Source organism: Dermochelys coriacea, chromosome 1, assembly GCF_009764565.3.
Source record: "Dermochelys coriacea isolate rDerCor1 chromosome 1, rDerCor1.pri.v4, whole genome shotgun sequence".
In the NCBI taxonomy this organism is placed as follows: domain Eukaryota; kingdom Metazoa; phylum Chordata; order Testudines; family Dermochelyidae; genus Dermochelys; species Dermochelys coriacea.
The window spans coordinates 102,275,741-102,287,871 of NC_050068.2; the positions used below are offsets into that span (position 1 = coordinate 102,275,741).

At 47.6% G+C, this 12,131-nt stretch overlaps 1 protein-coding gene and 1 long non-coding RNA gene across 3 annotated transcripts in view; both read left to right on the plus strand.

The window, feature by feature from the left end:
- The first annotated feature begins 3,956 nt into the window (after positions 1-3,956).
- The window catches only part of TPP2 (tripeptidyl peptidase 2), a 74,905-nt gene continuing 66,730 nt past the window's right edge, over positions 3,957-12,131 (plus strand). The window contains exons 1-2 of one of the 2 annotated variants that reach the window (XM_038400234.2): positions 3,957-4,356; positions 11,572-11,700. In XM_038400234.2, coding sequence (XP_038256162.1) covers positions 4,030-4,356; positions 11,572-11,700 — 456 coding nt within the window. In that variant the 5' untranslated portion in view covers positions 3,957-4,029. The remainder of the gene's footprint in view (positions 4,357-11,571; positions 11,701-12,131) is intronic. The other variant, XM_038400240.1, reaches the window with a different exon arrangement.
- On the plus strand, positions 6,535-11,026 carry LOC122457991. The gene is made up of 3 exons (XR_006277802.1): positions 6,535-7,861; positions 8,569-8,801; positions 10,470-11,026. It is a non-coding gene; the product is annotated as an uncharacterized LOC122457991 (long non-coding RNA).

Consider the following 12,131-nt stretch of genomic DNA (forward strand, 5'->3'; position numbering starts at 1 on the left):
TCCCAGAGACTCTGCCCCTTCTCTGACCCCCCCACCACTGCTCACACCGTCCCTGCTCCCTCTATCACTCACTCTCCTCCACCCCCACTCACTTTCACTGGGCTGGTGCAAGGGGTTGGGGTGTGGGAGGGGGTGAGGGCTCTGGCTGGGGGCATGGGCTCTGGGGTGGGGTCAGAAATGAAGGGTTCAGGATGTGGGAGGGAGCTCTCGGCTGGGGCAGGGAGTTGAGATGTGGGAAGGGGGGGAGGGCTCTGGCTGGGGGTGCAGGCTCCACGGTGGGATGAGTGGTTTGCGGTGCAGGAGGGGGCTCTGGGCTGGGGCCAAGGGGATTCAGAGTGTAGCAGGGGATTCAAGGCTGGGGCAGGGGGTTGAGTTGACGGAGGGGGTTCAGGAGGTGATGTGAGCTCTGGGCTGGGGGGTAGGGCTGAGGGGTTTGCAGTGTGGGAGGGGATCCGGGCTGGGATTGGGGGTTGGGGTGTGGGAGGGGGTGAGGGCTCTTCCTGGGCAGTGTTTACCTTGGGTGGCTCCTGGAAGCAACTGGCATGTCCGGCTCCTAGGTGGAGGGGCCAGGTGGCTCCATGCACTGCCCCTGCCTGCAGGCACTGCCCCCGCAGCTCCCACTGGCCACATTCCTGGCCAATGGGAGCTGCTGAGTGGGCGCTTAGGCCAGGGGCAGCACACGTAGACTCCCTGGCCGCTCTTGCGCCTAGGACCCAGACATGCCGGCCACATCCGGGACCCATGCAGAGCCAGGGCAGGTAGGGAGCCTGCCTTAGTCCTGCTGCAGTGCTGAGCAGACTTTTAGAGGCCTATTAAAATCCCCCGGATTGCTTTCAATAGCCACCAAGAGATTGAGACTCCCAGCCAATCCGGGAGGGTTGGCAACCTATCCCACCCCTTGGTGCTGTTTCCTGGCCTTCCTCCTACCCAGCCATTCTCAGGCTTTCTTCCCCACAACTTCACTAGATGGACCCTTCTTTCAGGGCTAGCACCTCAGAGCTTACTCTCACCTCAGGCTTCCTCCTCACCCTCACACTGTTCCCAAAGAGTAACTACACACTCTCTCCTTCCAGTACCCTTCTGCTACAAATATGCTCTCTTTCTGATAACCAGACAGATCCTGCTCCTGCCCAGTCGGGTGGCTTCCTGATCACTTAGGCTCGGTTCTCCATCTAGGTGCAGCCAGGTAACATAATTGGCTGCTAAGATCCACATTAACCCACTCAGAGCCTGTGTGGGTTACAACCCCCTCCCCTCCTCCCCCCACATCACAGTGTTTTATTAATTGGCTGTATTTGTGCATGTGTTGTTTCTTATTGGAATCATGTTTTATTTGCATTTAATGTTTTTCTTTATATAAAGGATATCTAAACCTGACCCTCGTCATGAGATGGGTATAATTTTTTTGTGATCCTGATGTGTGTCATGTCATTTGGCAAACAAAATAATAAGAAATCTCTTACTGGCATTCCTATGTATCATGCCTTTATTAAGTTCCTATTCCATGAAAGAATCTGAGAAAGGCACGTAGCAAGTGATAGGCCAGAAGCACAGCGCATCCATATAAGAGCTGGTAAAATTATTAGACAAAATTGCATTGAGCATATTTTATCTTGGGCAAAATTAGGTAAAATATGATACAGCTTCACCCACTATAGAACGTTCTGACTTCACTGAGCAAAAAAATTTAGGAATGATGAACATTGCTAATGAGGGCAACTCATTAGGTGGTTGTGGCCCATTCCCAACAGCTGACAAGAAGGTGTGAGTATCAACAGAGGGAAAATTATTTTTTGAAGTGACCCAGCCACTCTCAGTCTTTTTTCAGGCCCGATTTGATGGTGTCAAGTTTGGAAATTAATTCCACTTCTGCAATCTCTCGTTGAAGTCTGTTTTTAAAGTTTTTATGTGTTTTTTTTGAAGTTTTTGAAGAGACCAGAGAAAGTAAAACTCTTTTGCAATGAAAGGCCATGAACCCAGCCATAATGTAGCATGATTAGAGAGGTTTCAGAGTAGCAGCTGTGTTAGTCTGTATTCACAAAAAGAAAAGGAGTACTTGTGGCACCTTAGAGACTAACAAATTTATTAGAGCATAAGCTTTCGATGAAGTGAGCTGTAGCTCACGAAAGCTTATGCTCTAATAAATTTGTTAGTCTCTAAGGTGCCACAAGTACTCCTTTTCTTTTCATGATTAGAGAGGGTCTTAGGTAAAAACAATTTATTCATATGCCTGGACAACATAAATGACAGGCTGCTCTTTTCAAACAGGAAACAGCTCTCATCTTTGAAAAGCGAAAGCCAAATTTCTGAAAGGTAACAGTCCTTGGTGTGTCCATAAGAACATAACAACAGCCATACTGGGTCACACTAATGGTGCATCAAGCCCAATATCCAGTCTTCTGACAGTGGCCAATGTTAGGTGTTTCAGAGGGAATGAACAGAACAGGCAAACATTGAGTTTGCCTCTGTTGTCCAATCCAACTTGTGGCAGTCAGAGGCTAGAGACACCCAGAACATGGGGTTGCATATCTGACCATCTTGGCTAATAGCCATTGATGGACCTATCCTCTATGAACGTACCTAATCCTTTTTTGAACCTTGTTACAGCTTTGACCTTTACAACATCCCCTGGAAAAAGTTTCACAGCTTTACTGTGCATTGTGTAAAGAAGTACTTCCTTATGTTGGTTTTAAATGTGCTGTCTATTAATTTCATTGGGTAACCCTTTGTTCTTGTGTTATGTGAAGGAGTAAATAACACTTCCTTATTCACTTTCTCCACACCATTTGGGATTTTATAGATCTCTATCATATCACCCCTTAGTCATCTCTTTTCCAAGGTGAAAAATTCCAGTCTTTTTAATCTCTGCTGTGGAAGCTGTTCCAAACGCTTAATCGTATTTGCAAAAAGAAAAGGAGTACTTGTGGCACCTTAGAGACTAACAAATTTATTAGAGCATAAGCTTTCGTCAATCGTATTTGCTGCCCTTCTCTGTACCTTTTCGAATCCTAATATATATTTTTTTGAGATGCATGCAGTTTTCAAGGTCTGGGCGTATCATGGATTTATACAGGTTTCAGAGTAGCAGCCGTATTAGTCTGTATTCGCAAAAAGAAAAGGAGTACTTGTGGCACCTTAGAGACTAAGGTGCCACAAGTACTCCTTTTCTTTTCATGGATTTATACAGTGGCATTATGGTATTTTTTCTTATTATCTATCCCTTTCTTAATAGTTCCTAACAGGCTGCTAGGGTTTTTGCTGCCACTGCACACTGTGCAGATGTTTTCAGAGAACGATCCACAATTACCCCAAGATCTCTTTCTTGAGTGGTCACAGCTGCTATAGACCCCGTTGTTATGTATATATTCTTGGGATTGTGTTTTCCAGCGTGGCTTACTTTTGCATGTATCAACACTGAATTTCAGCTGCCACTTTGTTGCTTTGGACTTAACTCTCTGCGTGCAGGGGTTGTGCACTGTGCACGAAGAGCGGCACCGAGGCCCATCGCCACTGGGCACAAGGCAAGGGGCCCGGTACCAGCTGTGCTCTGCACGCACCGTTTCGGAAGGCGTCCCTGGCGGCGGCTCCAGCGGGCACTGTTTTGTCGGGGATTGTGCCGGCTGCAGCGGGCGCATCCTTGCTCAGCCCAGCACCTGCGCTTCTGGGGCCCGGGCCCTCCCCTCCCCAGCTCCGCGGCTGCAACAGGCTCGCTGTGGCCGCCCCGGCCCGAGCAGGGGCCCGGCTGTGAGGATGACGCCGCAGCCTGAGGGGCCTGGAAGCAGGCCCGTGGAGCTTTGTCCCTGTAGAGCCATTAAAGGGGCCGCACAGCAGGAAAGGCTGTGATCCTGCCGGCGGGGGGGGGGAGAGAGACGGAAATAGGTGCCTGTTTCTTTAAGACTGGCCGATTCGGCGCAGGTTTCCTTACGGAACCAAACGGAACTCGAGTTCCGGCGCGTGTCCTGTTGCCTTATTGGCTGGTTAGACGCCTTCGCCCCCTGGCGCCGGCGCGCGCGTCTGTGCGTTTCGCCTATGCGCCGTGGCGCTCGGGAAGGCGCGGGCATGCGGGCCGGCGATTGGCTGGGCGGACGCATGCGCCTTGCCGCCCCTCAGCCGCTTTCTGCCCGTCACTTGGCGGCTCCCAGGCGGCGCTGTCGGGGGCTGGTCCGTCGCGTCGCTCTGTCCCCTGCTGCCATCATGGCGGCCGCCGCGGACGAGCCGTTCCCCTTCCACGGGCTCTTGCCCAAGAAAGAGACGGGCGCCGCCTCCTTCCTCGGCCGCTACCCGGAGTACGACGGGCGCGGGGTGCTGCTGGCCGTGCTGGACACCGGCGTGGATCCCGGCGCGCCCGGCATGCAGGTACCCGGCGGGGCCGCGGCGCTGGGTCACCGCCCGCGGGGGGGCTCCTGGGCCTTGTCCTGGTCGCCTCTCAACGGGGGGGATGGTCGGGCTGAGCGGTTCCCGGGCGGGGCGTTGTAAAGGAGGGGGGCGGAGGAGCCCGGGGCGGGCCGAGGGCGGCGCCGGCGGAGGAGGTTGGGGCAGCGGCCGGCCGGGCGAGCGGCGTGAGGCGGCGCAGGGACTTGCTGGACTCCGGGCTTGGTGGTTCGTGTAGGCTGGAGGGGTCGGGGTGAGAAGCAGCCGCAGGCTCTCGCTGGCACCAGAGCTGGGGGAAGGGGTGTTCTTGAGCTTATGCGGCAAGCGTGGATAACATGGAAAGAGGCGTGACTCTAAATAGGGAGATGAAGAGCTCTGAAGGGCCTTGAAGGTGAGAATGAGGAGCTTGAACTTTGCCTCCTCCCTCCCACCTCACAGTGGTGGAATTCAGAGGGATTAAATGGCGAGAACGATGGTCAAGCAAGATGCTCTTAGCCTCAGTTCATTCCAACATGAGCCTCTCTGTGGCTTTAGGTAGGAGGAGGTTGGAGTAGCCCAGGCAAATCTCATAACATGGAGATTGGTGCTTTTGGCGATGACGGAGGGTTTAGGGGAGAGGATAAGATCGTTTTGCCCATGTGTTAATTTGATGGTGTGCTATCAAGGAAGAGATGCCATGGAGACAGGCTGAGATGTAGGATTGGACTGAGAGGTGGGTCAGGATTGAAAGAAAGATTTGAGTTATCCACGTAAACATGACAGGTTTCAGAGTAGCAGCCGTGTTAGTCTGTATTCACAAAAAGAAAAGGAGAACTTGTGGCACCTTAGAGACTAACACATTTATTTGAGCATAAGCTTTCGTGAGCTACAGCTCACTTCATCGGATGCATATCCTAATCTGTTTCACTCTTCTTTATGATTTGGGGGAGCTGTGAGTTTGTCACTTTTTTGTAAGTGGTGTGGAGGGGGTTGTTAATGAGGGACAGACTGACATTTCCTCCTTAGAAAATGCAAGTGGTGGTGTTTGAGTAGTTGGGAAATAAGCATATGTGATTCTGCACTGAATTTGGGACTCCGAGCATTACTAGTGTAACTAATTTTTTTAAGGCTCTTACACCACAAGTCCTTTTCCAGAAATCGGGTAATTGTTTTATACAAGGCTGACAAAACAAACACATGTTGCTGTCATTTCAGCATAAATCCATAGTTAATGTCAATAACCTGTATTAATGCAGGGTTAAGGTTATATGGTGATATGCTGGCCCCTTGCAGAACTGAATTGAGCAAAACTCAAACTTCTGAAAACCAGGAAATGCAGAGTTTAGCTTGTCCATGCAATCTTAACTCTGCCGTCTTTCAGCAGTGCCCCAGTATGCTATGTTAACATGCCTTTACACTGCCAATCCCACAGCTGCTGAAACGTACAAGCTTTTTTTCCTTTGTCTTTTAATAGAGTTAGATGGGATTTTGCTGGTGAATGGGTTGTAAAAGGAGGTGAAGAATTTGTACATTTCAGCAACTGTAGGATTCCTGGATGGAGTGCACTGGCAGAGCTGGTGAAGTGCCATACTTCCATCCACCCTCCCATAACCCTCCCCTCACTGCAATCCCAAACCCCTTTCCCTGTCACTCCTCCCACCTCACTTCTAATACCATTCTTCTCCCAGGAAGTGTTTACATGTCTAATTGCCCCCTCGCCCCCCAAGACTTTGATTACATTCTCCCAAAAATGAAATTGTTACCCATGACTCTCAAATTGCAGCAACTTCCAGCTAGTCCGTTTGCCTTAGGTGGGACTTGTGATGAACTTATCCTTAGTTATGTTGATGGAATGGAGAGGTCTGTAATTGATCCAGTCATTAGTACTGTTCAGTTTAACAATACTATGCAGCAGAAGTAACTGTTTTTGGTGGGGATGGCGGGAAGTATAGTTCTGGAACCTCTCAGTCAAATGACTAATTTGGACCACTAATGCCACCTGGTGCCTAATGAGGCTCACCAAATTTCAAAAGGTTTCAGAGTAGCAGCCGTGTTAGTCTGTATTCACAAAAAGAAACGGAGTACCCGTGGCACCTTAGAGACTAACAAATTTATTAGAGCATAAGCTTTCGTGAGAGTGAGCTGTAGCTCACGAAAGCTTATGCTCTAATAAATTTGTTAGTCTCTAAGGTGCCACGGGTACTCCTTTTCTTTTTGCAAATTTCAAAACTATCCGAGTAACCATTTAGGTTTTTAGAGCACTTACAAGATTTGAGCTTTAAAACATATAAGATGGCAGGAATAGAAACTCTGTAGCCGTTTTTTCTATATTGGCATACCCACACTATAAAAGAGTACATTTTCCTACATACGGTTCTCCATTTGGGCCTCACTAAGATTTAGTGAGTGCCATGCACTACTTTGAATAAAACTTGACAGACTGAGACTATTTTAACCACTTCTTCAACCCCACATAGAAACGTTTTTGTTTTTTTTTAATTGCTGTTTTTTGGGGGCTTATATCTCTGTAACCCCTGGTTCAAATGATTCAAAATTTGGGTCACTGGAGCTATCCTGCACCCTCCTGGGGCAGACAAAATTTCAAAGAAATCTGATGAAGGCCTGGTCTACACTATAGAGTTAGGTCGACATAAGCTGCCTTGCATTGACCTAACTCTATAAGCATCTACATTAAAATGTCACTTTTGCCGAAGTAACTTGCCTGCTATGCCAACTTTACTCCACCTCTGCGAGAGGCAGAGTCCTTGGGTCGACGCAGTGTCAGTGTAGACACTGCATTACTTACATTGTCTTTCATAGCCTCTAGGAGGTGTCTTGCAATACTCCACCTTGACCGCTCTGGTCGCCGTTTTGAGTTCTGCTGCCCAGTGACCAGGTACACAGGTATATTCCCCTCTCTTTTAAATCCTGTGAAATTTTCAATTCCATTTCCTGTCTGCTTGGCATGGAGAGCTCACCTATTGACTGCCCAGCTGACTGTGCCAGCTACATGCTGCAGACGCGCTCCTTCCTGGAATATGCAAGAGGTCATGGTTCTCCGGAGTCTGTGGAGAGAAGAGGGTGTGCAGGGACAGCTCCGATTGAGCCGTATAAATGTCGATATCTACAAGCAGATTGCTTAAGGCATGGAAGAGAAGATCCACGAGAGAGTGCTGCGTGAAAGCCAAGGACCTGCAGCAGGCGTATCAGAAGGCAAGGGGGGCTAACAGTTGCCCTAGTTCAGAGCTGCATCTGTTTTTACGAAGAGCTGCATGCCCTCCTCAGCAGAGACCCCACCACTACCCCCAAAAGTCCCATGGATGGTTTGGGAGAGCAGGAGTCATAGGCCTCCCCTATGAACAGTGACAAAGAGAAGGAGGAATATGGGAAACAGGCGACTGGGGGATCCAGTGGCACAACAAGCCAGGACCTGTTTTTGATTCCTGGAAGTCGAGCCAGTCCCTCTAGTCCAGCATGGGTGAGCCTAATGCATGGGGAAGGAATCTCTCTGGTAAATATGGAATTTTCGTTGATATTGCAGGGACACATCTGTTCATTTACTCTTTTTATTTATGCTAGAAGAGGTAGTGAAACAACCAGTAGAGGTAGAGTTGCTATCTGCTTCTCATTCCCTTATACAGTTAGGCAGAGGGGGCACTGCAGAACAGGGATGCACCGGGATTTCCCACGAATCCTTCATAGAGATATTGAGGAAACTTTCCTGAAGGTAGTTTGCAATCCTCTGCCAAAAGTTTCTGGGGAGGGCTGCCTTACTACTTCTGCTGCAGTAGGACACTTTCCCATGCCACTCAGCAATTACTTCAGCTAGCACCATTGTAGCACAAAGGCTAGAGGCATACGGACCAGTGTGCAGCTGGACGCCTGCAGGAGCTATTCCCTTGCAGCTTCCGTTATTATCAGGAGTGAAATATCAGCTAAAATCATCACCACCTCTGGAAAACGGTGCCTGCATTCAATTCAGTTGTCCTATATTCGTCTACTCATGCCCATGAGCTATCCCCTTCTTGTTGTCCCAACTCTCCCCCAGGCCCTATTCGCCCTGGCTGACTCTGCCACCGTGCTCTATGAATCTCAAGAAGTGAGACTGTAGTGCTTGCAACTTGTGTAGATTAAGGGGAGTGAGTTCAGTATACCAAGTTTCCATTTACCTTGTGAATACACTCACAATGCACAGAGGTACTGTTGTATCTTTTGCAGATGGAAATGTGGCCTTGAGGGTGTCTCTGTCTACACCAGTGGAACGGCTCAGCCACTGAAGGAGGATAAGGAAGAGGATGTCTGATGACCTGTTCCAAGAGATCTGGCAAGCTGCTGGTGCTTCAGATACGAAGCACTAGTCTTGGAGGATCACCCTGGTGGACAGAATGGACAAAGATAAAGTGAAGAGAAGAAAAGCACAGGAAAAGGAGAGCTTATGTCAACCTAACTCTGTAAGCATCTACATTAAAATGTCACTCTTGCCTGGACGTGCTGCAGGAGATGCTAACATTTCTCAAGTGGCAGACATGCTGGAGACTCCTATTGATCTTCATGTTCAGCAGACTCATGCTTGTCTCCGTCTGCGGCCCATGGAGAACTGCATTCTGGGACTTCCGTAAGGGACCCCCCCCACCCATTCCACTTGGCATCCAGGGCCGCTGCACTACCCCCTACCACTCCACCCAGGGGGAGAGAAAGGCAGCCACACATACGCTGACCTGAGAGACATGGTTGGTGTATGTGTTGAGAAATGGAAATGACTGTTCTTTCCCCTTTAAAGGTTCTTTCCCCATATTTATAAAGTTTCATTCAGTTATAAATATGCGTTAACATGGGTTTGGAATAAAAGCCTATTTATGGAAACTTTATCCTCAATATACGCTGGCTGGGGCTGACATCATTCACAGATACTAGCAATCGGTGCATTTGCAATGTTCTGTTAATACACACAGCTTCATACCGGGATGCAAAAAAAACAGTGCCAAGCAGAGCACACTACAGCAACACACATTACTGTGACTCGCTATTAAAATGGTCTTTCAAAGCTTCCCGGAGCGAAATAGCTCCCAACTGAGCTCTTGTAGTCCTCATATGTGGCTGCTCAAAATCAGCAGAAAGCCATTCTGCCTCCACTGAGGTGGAAAACTCCCCCCTCCCCCTTTGCTTCACAGAGATTATAAAGCACACAGAAGGCAGGCTGGGATTTTTTTTTTAACTGAGGTCTAATCTCATGAATAGGCAGTGCCAGTGTCCTTTCAAATGGCCAAAGACCTGTTCGGTTGTCATTCTGCACCTGTTGAACTTGTAGCTGAAACACTTCTTGCTGCTGTCAAGGTGGCTGGTGTACAGATTCATGAGTCCCGGGAGTAAGGGGAAGACTGAGTCTCCCAAGATCACTGTTGACATTTCAACATCCCCAATGGCAATCCTCTGTTCTGGAAAGAGAGTCACTGCTTGCATCTTTCTGAATAGGCCTATGTTCTTAAAGAGGCATGCTTCATGTATGTTCCCTGACCAACCCCCGTTGATGTTGGTAAAATGTCCCTGGTGATTCATCAGCACTTGCAATACCATAGAAAAGTAGCCCTTTCTGTTGATGCACTCTGGGGCATGGTGGTCCGGTGGCCAAAATAGAGAGAGATATGGCATACATCACCCCACTTCAGTTCAGGACCTCCATTGTTGCAAAACCATCCACTATGTTCTGCACATTGCCCAGAGTCACAGTAGCAGGATGTGATTAATGGCCCTGCACGTTTGCATTACAGCAACCCCATGGTGGATTTCCCAACTCCAAACTGATTTTCAGCTGATTAGTAGCAATCTAATATAACAAGCTTCCACATAACGATTGCCACTCGTTTCTCCACTGTCTGTGCAGATCTTATTATGGTGTCACTGTGCTTAATGGCTGTGGCGAGCTCCACGCACACATCCAGGAATATGGCTTTGTGCATCCAGAAGTTCTGTAGCCACTGCTTGTCATCCCATATCTGCATAATGATGTGATCCCACCAATCAATGCCTATTTCTTGGGCTCGGAATCGGTACTGTGCGGTCTGCAGCTGCTCCATGAATGCCACCAACAGCTTTGAATTGTTTCTTTCTATGTCTTTCAGCAATCTAGCCTCCAAGGAATCTTCATGTTCCCCGTGCCGCCTCTTGGGTCTCTGAAAATACTGCAGGATCAGGCATCCTGTGCTCACAATGCTCATTGCAGTAGGGGAGAGCTGTACAGCATCCATGCCTCTCACACAGATGGAAGACGCATGGGTTTGAAGGGCTTTTGAAAAGAGGCACAAAATGTTATGGGATGCAGATAAAATTATGGGATGGAGAAAACTACATCACGAGACATTGAAATCATGTTCCCAGTCACCCCTGCGTGACTCGTTTACCCAGATGAGGCAGTGGATGCCCTTCCCAAAACACCCTGTGCCAGATGGTGGCAAGTTGGACAGGAGGATAGCTACCCCAAGTGCACTGCTCTTTGCATCGGTGCAAGCGCTAGTAGTGATGACACGCACCGCTAATACAAGGAACGTAGCGGGGACATGCAAAAGCGATTTAATTACTGCAAAAAGAAAAGGAGTACTTGTGGCACCTTAGAGACTAACAAATTTATTAGAGCATAAGCTTTCGTGAGCTACAGCTCACTTCATTGGATGCATTTGGTGGAAAAAACAGAGAGCTCTGTTTTTTCCACCAAATGCATCCAATGAAGTGAGCTGTAGCTCACGAAAGCTTATGCTCTAATAAATTTGTTAGTCTCTAAGGTGCCACAAGTACTCCTTTTCTTTTTGCGAATACAGATTAACACGGCTGCTACTCTGAAACCTGTCATTAATTACTGCAGTGGCTGTACATCAAAGTAACTTAGGTCAACTTAAATTTGTAGTGTAGACTTCCCCTAAACCTGTTGATTTTAGAGGACTTAGGTCCATCTTTAAAAAGATGTCATGATGCAACCTTAACTATAGTGGCATTCCCATGCCATTATAATAACGTTAAAAATAATATAAAACTATTTTGGGTGGGGGTGGGGAGGTGGTTAGTGAAATGGCAGGGGCTCCTAGATGCTGGGGTAGTTTTTTTTTTTTTTTAATTATTATTATATAAATGTGTAAGTTCACGGTTTGTATAGTTTTTTGGGTGTTTATTTTAAAAATGCAACTCTTAGCCACATATTAATCTCAAATAATCATTTTCTTATGTTTTCAGATTACAACTGATGGGAAACCTAAAATAATTGACATAATTGATACAACAGGTAGTGGTGATGTAAACACTTCTACCATAGTAGAACCCAAAGATGGAGAAATTATAGGTCTTTCAGGAAGAACTCTGAAGGTAAGCATTTCTGTATTGTTGCTGTCATTTTTTTTTCTGGTGTCTCCTTTTCCTTTTCTATCTGCATAAATTATCCCCTTCTAGTGAAATCCTACAGATTGTCACATTGTATACTTTTCTTGTATATGTTATCCCTTCCCCCGTCCTTTGACTGGTTTATCTATGTAGATTGTAAATTCTTTGGGGTAGAGATTGCCTGATATGGGGTGTTTCTACAGTGTTGACATATTTAATCCAAAGAGACTACTATAATAAACATCATAACTTAACATTCAGTGTGACAAATCCAAGGTTTCTTGCTTAGTTTTTTCTGAACCAGCCTTCGAAAACCATCACTCACAAGTTTTAGAATGATCATAGATGCCAGTTTGGAAACGCATGAAAAATATTGGCATTAGTGAAGACCAGCTGTGTAAAATGCAGGAAGAACC